The following is a 7,828-nucleotide window of genomic DNA, read 5'->3' on the forward strand; positions in this document are numbered from 1 at the left end:
GGACGTTTGAACGGCCAATGGCGAGCGTACCACGAGGAACGCCAGGGCTACGTGGAGCGTCTGTTGTCCACCATCCACTCCCTCCAGCAACGTCACGAGCCATCGTCCTCTCCACCAGGAGGTGGTCAAAAGGTGCGATGCCGTGAAAAGTGGTCACTCAGAGATATGAGCAAAACCTTGTCTAAATATCGATGCACTCTTTCCCTGTGTTACGTATATTCGTTTGGCGAAGGATTTGAATACACGAGTTTTCGTTCAGTTGTCTTTATAAAATCGATTTCTGTAAACAAACAATATACAAAGGTAAAAATGGTTAAAAAAAAAGTAGTATTGCACATAAAGGTATAATCGAGAAGTAAAATCATTTATTTCGAACATATAACACGATAAAAGTCAAATATACACGTTACACGAACCTTCAAAATTAGAACACACGCTTACCAAACATTTTCTTCTGTACAGTCCATAGCCAACACCGCAACCGACGCTATAGATGCTTTTAAAATCGAACTAAAGTAAAATGTCACTGACACACATGCATCCGGCGAACGAAATGTACAAAAGAAGCGCATTTGAGAACCAGGTATTCAACACCCTGTGTGAGACACCCTGGCCCAGTTTGACACAGTGACCAAGTGACAAAAGAACGTACCAGTGGTACGTGCGGAAAGTGTTTCAATATTTGGAGAAGATGACTCACTCAGTTTTCATACCATGGTCTGAAAAAAGAATGGTGTTCACTGTGAAAGTATCGTTAAGTAGAATATCAAGATAAATGTATGACATGAATGAATGTATGATGCCAAATTTTCTTCCTCGAATTTTGTAAATAACGCATAAGTCTAATGATTGATGAGACACAATCTGTAGAAATGGAAGGTAAGTCATTGTATGTTTGATTATTCTTCGGAATCGTTATTTTAATAATATGCATTTAAAAATTACTTTTTAAAGACAATATTTCTGAAGAATCCAGTGTCTTGGATGTTACACATGTACAATGAATTTCTAATTTTATTTGCAAATGTTAAAAAAAAATATTTTTCACATATTTTTAAGATACCAAAATTTTGTAAATTTTAAAATTATTTATTCTGTCAACTGATTCATGCATTGTCTCTGACTTTATGCAATTGTGCAAAATTTCAGATCGATTGGACATGTCAAATTGTGTCATATATGGATTATAAGATTTGTAGCAGACTAAATTATTTTAATTTTTTTTCAATAATGAAAAAAAATATTAATTTATAAAACTATTTATTCTGTCAATTGATTCATGCATTGTCTCCAATTTTACGCATGTATGCAAATTTTCAGATCGATTGGGCAGGTAGAAGTGTGTCAAATATCGATAATAAGATATGTAGCTGACAAAATTATTTTTAATTTCATTTAATATTGAGAAAAAAAGTTAATTTCTAAAATCAATTATTCTGACAATTGATTCATGCATTGTCTCCAACTTTATGCAAGTGTGTCAAATTTCAGATCGAGTGACAGGTAGAAGTGTGTTAAATATCGATTATAAGATTTGTAGCAGACAGACAGTCAAACAACAAGAAGTGAAGTTAAAGAGGAGTGTTGTAAAATAGAGGATTAATCACCTTAAACAAATAGTACATTGAATAATTGATACTCTATTACATGCTTGGAAATTATATGAGATAAAATATTAAAGTTACAACATTGCAACCCTGATAATATCTGCCTCTAAAAGTTCTAAATTTTCATGGTTTCTTTAGTCAATCTCTGCTCGCAGTTCCTAATCGATATTTAACACACTTCTACCTGTCCAATCGATCTGAAATTTGGCACACTTGCATAAAGTTGGAAACAATGCATAAATAAATTGTCAGAATACATGGTTTTTGTTCATTTAGCATTGCCAAATCATTATATTCACTCCTTGCCAGCAGATGAGTGCACTCACCCTGACTGCAAGCAGTTCGCCGCCAGGATGCTGGACATGATTAACCATAAAGCTGATCCATGTGAGGTACAGAACACTTAATTTATTGTTATTGTTATCACTGATACTAACCGGCTTTTTAACCTGGCAACGATATTTTTTATTTATAGGAAAATTAATAGCTTTGAATAGCTTCTTTTACATGAATTGCGAAAAATCATTGCCTCAAAATAGTTCTCTCTAAGATTTTGTTTTAATTTTCGTAGAAAGATGTAAACATTTATTTAAAGCAGCAGAAGGTCAGGAAGACAAGGAGAGCCAGCGGCTCAAAGAAAGCCTCCAGCGAGCCCGAGCAGAATACCAGGAGCATGTGGCGCTGCTACAGATGCAGGTTCTTTAACTATACATGACCTGGTTACGATACTAGTACCTATACTTCATACTTACTTAACTATAATACAAGCAGATGTAGGTTACTTGTGACAATACTTAACCTTGTAATGCGGATGCAGGTTACTTGTGACTATACCTAACCAATTGTAATACGGATGCAGGTTCCTTTTGACATTAGTGGCTATGAGTTAAGAGACACAAAAAAATGCCTTATTGAAATGCGGTTAAAGTCTACGAATGCTCAAACCAAGATTTAAGTAACTTTATTATATGTAACTATAGTATAGAAACAATTTTGCCACGAGGCGACGATATTTAGATTACAGTTATTATTAGTAAATAAATTATAACCTCACTAATGATAATAAATTTGCAATTTAATCTCAATATATTTGTCAATTCCGCATGGCCTATATTTTTATAAGGTAACGTTATTTCCCTTTATGTTCGATAGAAAGTTTTATTGGAATTACTTTTCATTACATTCAAATAAAACAAAGTTTCTAAATAAGTTTTTTAAGTACAATTTTCTTCACACACATTTTAAGTTTCAGAAAAACGATAATATTAGGTTAAATCATGAAGCTCAAATTCATTGATAATAAGTTTTCCTAGCATAGATCTAGCTATTAGATAATTTATCCCATGTTTTCTTCGATTCAAGTCAGGAACGAATGGAGTTGGTGTCACTGATCACTCGGTCACTGTTCGTCTCTATTACCGCTAATCACCTCTCTGATTGCACGGCTCAAGCCCCGTTCACTTTTGATTGCTTCCTTTCTTCACATTCTCTTCTAAATAACCGTAACTCAGCATTGCTTGCTTCATATGAATTTTGTAAGAAAATATCCGAAAGTAAATGACGCTAAGATAAATTTTAAATGCTGTTACGAACTTAAAATTAATCATTCAATGTGAAAATCACAAATCCCTTTCACCTATGGGGAAAGGTTCATTTAATTTCAGATTCATTCGCAGTCTTGATTTTTTCATTAAGACTTTGACACAAAATCCCCGGTTACAATGATCGCCTACAGGCACTAAGTTATAACGATCAATTTGCTATGTTCCCATCCCTCTAAAATGTTTCAATGTTCATGAATACTTTGGAATGATGTATGAGAAGTTCGTTAACCTGTATCTCCATTAGCTTATTCATTCACTTGTATGTTTCAGTCACCTCTATGTCGATTTCTTATCTAATCATCTACCAGCATGTCCATTAACCTGATTTATAACTAATTACTTTTATTCGTTTTCGCGGTGAGCTCATTCATTTGTATGCTCAATTGCTAATTTATTACTATCATTACCCATGATTGCACGCTCACTGAATTGGGTGCTCATGAGCGTGTGTGATCACTGACTTGGGTGCTCACGAGCGCTTGTGCTCACAGCCTTCCGAGCTCATTTGCGCGTGTGTTCACAGACTTACGTGCTCCTGAGCGAGTGCGCTCACAGACTTGCGTGTTTATTTGCGTCTGCGCTCACAGACTTGCGTGCTCACGAGCGCTTGTGCTGACAGCCTAGTTTAAGCCTCTATCTCGGGACAGGTGCGGGCGCACAGAGACGACTGGGAAGCAGAGAGAGCAGAGAAAAGAATGGAGAGAAAGTCCAGAGACGAGGCGGAGGAGAAAGTCAACCTCCTGATGCAGGAAGTCCAGCACCTGCAACAGAAAGTACGAATGATGACTGCAGTTTAATAATAGATTTTTTACTTCTCGTTTATAATTTACCTAGTAGCCTTGATGGATTTGATTATTATAAAAAGGAGTGCAAGGTGCATTGAAATGTCTCAGTGCCCTTTTGCCTCAAAAGTGCATTGATGTAGACAAAAGAATTTTTATTGTCTATAATTTAATGATTTTCTTCAAAAAGTACGCAGCATTAAGTTGGTTATTGATAAATTTTCCGTTCATATTTTGAGTCGATAGCAACAATGATAATACTTTCCCTTTGCTACGGGGAAATAGAAACCTTATATAAGTTCTAATATTTAGCGCGTCAACTTAAACTACCATATATATTATTTATTATATATTCTCAAAGTTGAAGGTTCAAGAAAGCAAGCTGCTGCTGTGCAGTCGCTGTGGTGGAGCCAGGGACTCATCAGCCTTCTTGCCCCCAGCCGCGACCTCCGATACTCTGAACCAAGCGCCGGTCATTGGCCAACTCGAATATCATCGTCAGGGTAAGAAATTATAACGAAATTTTCGTTCCTTGTATTCCAGATGATTATGAATTTTACCGTCACCTTATTATTTTTTTATTATTGTTATTTTACCGTCACCTGCGCTAGTATTATATTTTTATCATGTTTTCTTGCAGTTAACATAGTTGAGGCTTTATAGTTTCAAGCACTTTATTTATGATTTTTTATAAATATACGAAAGAAATATGTAAATAAAATATTTAAACTATCAATAAAATTTACTATTCATAACTATGACGTGAATTTTTATTGTACATAGTTCATTAATTTATCGTTTTCAAAGTCAATAATGACAGTAGAAAGGGAAATTTATCTCGATAAATTTTCAGGTACATACAACGGTCACGATCGCGCAATCCCTACGCACAACCACGGAAAGTATTGTGTGAGAGACGCCAGTCCAGCGTCCAAACAATCATCGCGTGATGAAAGTAGCGGTGTTTATCATCAAGGGATGGTGCAACAGCCTGCTGCTAAATCATCAAATGAATCTGGGGGATCTGGAAGAGAGAGTCTTGGGCAACCTCATTCTGAGAACGTGATTAGTAATGCTGAAAATGCTAAAAAATATCAGTCGAAAATAGAAGACCGTTTACCCAAGGTTGCGAATTCTTCTGTGGCCAAGTCAAGTGAATGTGATGCAAGGACACGAAATGATCACAACTTGTCGTATACGAACGGCACTTCCCAGGTACGCACAATATTCGCGAATTGGTTTTTTTATACTAGATTATTCGTGATTCAATTTTGATTTCCTGTGTCAAATTATGCCGAGGTTGGATGAATGATATTTCTAAGACACGTAATGTGAAAAATGCAGTTTCATACCTCAACGCAAATAATTTTATATGCATCAAAATTACCCGCTATTTCCAATATATTTATCTGTTTTAGTTTCACGTGTACCTTTTGAGAGGTTTTTGTTCCGATATTAATACTAGAATTTTTTCAGGTTCCCTTGAAGGGTTGGATTCCAGTGTCTCTAATGCACCACATAGCTTTTGGTGAAGTTGATGATCAGAAAACTGCCATGTACAAAAAATCCCCACAAATGCATCTCGTAAATGAGTCTGAATCTCCTATTGCCAAGAATTTTCCACCCCCCACGCGGTCTAGAGAATCAAGTTTGGCATCCTGCTCGTCCCCTGAAAACGAACTTGACCGAAGTCGGTGCTCTCATAATAGGAATCCAGGCTTCCATAATCACGGCTACAATTTCACCGGAGCTCGACCGAAGACGAATACCGGTCAGCCAAAAGCAGCTTACGATGATGAACGACGCAGAAATGCAAAGCACCGAGCCAGAAACATCCTTGCGCACGCTTTACCAATAAGCCCAGTGTCCAGTGGGCCAAATACTCCATCCTCATCCGTTCCTCGGCCATACGTGCCGCCTGTTCTTGCCGAAAAGTCTCATCCACCGGAGAAAAATGAATTTAATTCGATATTGATGCAAGAGGGAGATTTCCAGAAAACACAAAAAGCCCAGGGAACTGCTGTGCACAGCAACTGTGGACATAATTATAAATCTTCCAATACTTCGAGTCACAATAGTAACTCTCCTCGACCAGGGACTAATTTTCAGCCATGTATCATTCAAATCAAGGAGATCTCAAACAGTAAAGGCTCAAACTCCGACGTCCATACTTCTTCTATAATGAAACCAGACGAACCGAAGATGAGCGCTTCAAATAAGCTTCCGAAAGGAGTCTCAACGAACAGCTCAAAAACGGTGAGCGACAGTGCCAATAGCCAAAAAACTCCTATGTCGTCAGACTACAAACCAACTATCGGTAACTCCTCTCAGGCACATCAAGGAAAGTGCACGCAAAAGAATTATAATAATTTACCAAATCCCGCGCAAACATCCACATCGACTGAAACGTCTAGGTCATCTTCTCCAGGTATGTCATTAACAACATTTGCTCTGACATCTGAAGGCCGAGGTGTGCCCGGTGCCATTTGTTTTTCGCTGCATCCAGACATGACACCCTCTATGAAGGCTGAAATATCGTCACCGAAATCCCCTAAGAAAGAAACAACGATATCTGAAGTTCATATCCAGCCAGTGAGTCCGAGGCCAAATAGAAGTCCGATCGAAATATCTACGAAAGAACACTGGTGGTCGGTCACGGAAGAACATTTTACATATCCAGAAGAACTGAATTGCGGGACTCTTGCAAATGGGACTCTGGTCAATTCTGCGTACGTCACGCTCCAGGACAACGGCAGGAAAGATCATTTTGCTGAGCAGCGCACTGCTCGAGTCGTGTCGAGCCTCGAGTTGCCGCATCAAAGAAAAACTTCCTCTGAGGAATTAGCTCGAATAAACGAAAATAAAAACTGCAATAACGGCAGCATGACAAATATGGCTACGCTTTCATTCACGCCTGCTGTCAATAGCCCGACGCCTTCGCCAAACTTCTCATCCGTTGAAAGTTCTAAGGCCAACTCCCCTCCAATGTTAGCTGATTCTCACCTAAGAAGTATGGCTTCAAAGAACATTGCTTCAGCAATTATAAGTTACGAAATCGCTGCCAAAGGCGATAGGATTGTATATTCGGATCGGTTAAAGCCTACAGATGTGGTCGTCACAAACCCAAATTTTGAAAGACTTTCAAAGAAAATTTCTAGTCCTGTTCTTGCAGAAAAAGTGCCTCAACGTTCACCCTCTGCTAAAAATAGATTAGTGAAGTATGAGGATAAGAATCAAACAAAGGCATCTGATAGAAATCAATCAAACGATATTCAATCATCATCAATGCCAGTTATCAGACAAGGTAAAGGTGGTTCGTACAACTATCCTGATGGAATAATAACTTATTCCTGCAAAGAAATTATCTGTCCGTCCTGTCAGATGATTTTTACAAAAGATCAGCACATAATGTTCCTAGATCATTTTGAGGAATGTACAGGTCCCGAGTTTGTAGATATGTAAACTCTCGTGATGAAAGATTTCAAATAAGTTGGAAACACCTTCGTTATTCAAGATACCGAAGAACATTATTTCCAAAAGGAGTGAAATAGAAGAGATGCAATTTTTAAGTGTTATATGATATTTATTCAAAATATTATAGTCAAATTTTGCGGAATAAAATAGTAGAGACATCTGATTATGAATATTTTATTAGAAAAACAAGTACGTACATAATTTAAAGGTCATCTACGTTCTTAAATCATATAAAACAATTGCTCGTAAATGTAAATTGAAACATGCCCAAGTCAAAATTACTCCTGAAAGTGAAACTGTTGGCTGCCTTCAAGGATCAAAATTGACGCGTCACTTTATTTTGAAACTTGCCTCAACTTTC

General features: G+C 37.4%; 1 protein-coding gene across 1 annotated transcript; it reads left to right on the forward strand.

The window, feature by feature from the left end:
• Nucleotides 1-6: 6 nt before the first annotated feature.
• LOC108667992 lies at nucleotides 7-7,485 on the forward strand (the record flags this gene model as incomplete). Its single annotated transcript, XM_018155112.2, has 8 exons — nucleotides 7-132; nucleotides 858-879; nucleotides 1,920-1,994; nucleotides 2,203-2,303; nucleotides 3,859-3,984; nucleotides 4,355-4,496; nucleotides 4,847-5,208; nucleotides 5,470-7,485. Coding segments are annotated over 8 exons (2,940 nt in total), but the record flags the coding sequence as incomplete, so codon positions are not given.
• Between the last annotated feature and the right edge of the window lie 343 nt (nucleotides 7,486-7,828).

The sequence above is a fragment of the Hyalella azteca genome, unplaced genomic scaffold (assembly GCF_000764305.2).
Source record: "Hyalella azteca isolate HAZT.00-mixed unplaced genomic scaffold, Hazt_2.0.2 contig15205, whole genome shotgun sequence".
NCBI lineage: Eukaryota > Metazoa > Arthropoda > Malacostraca > Amphipoda > Hyalellidae > Hyalella > Hyalella azteca.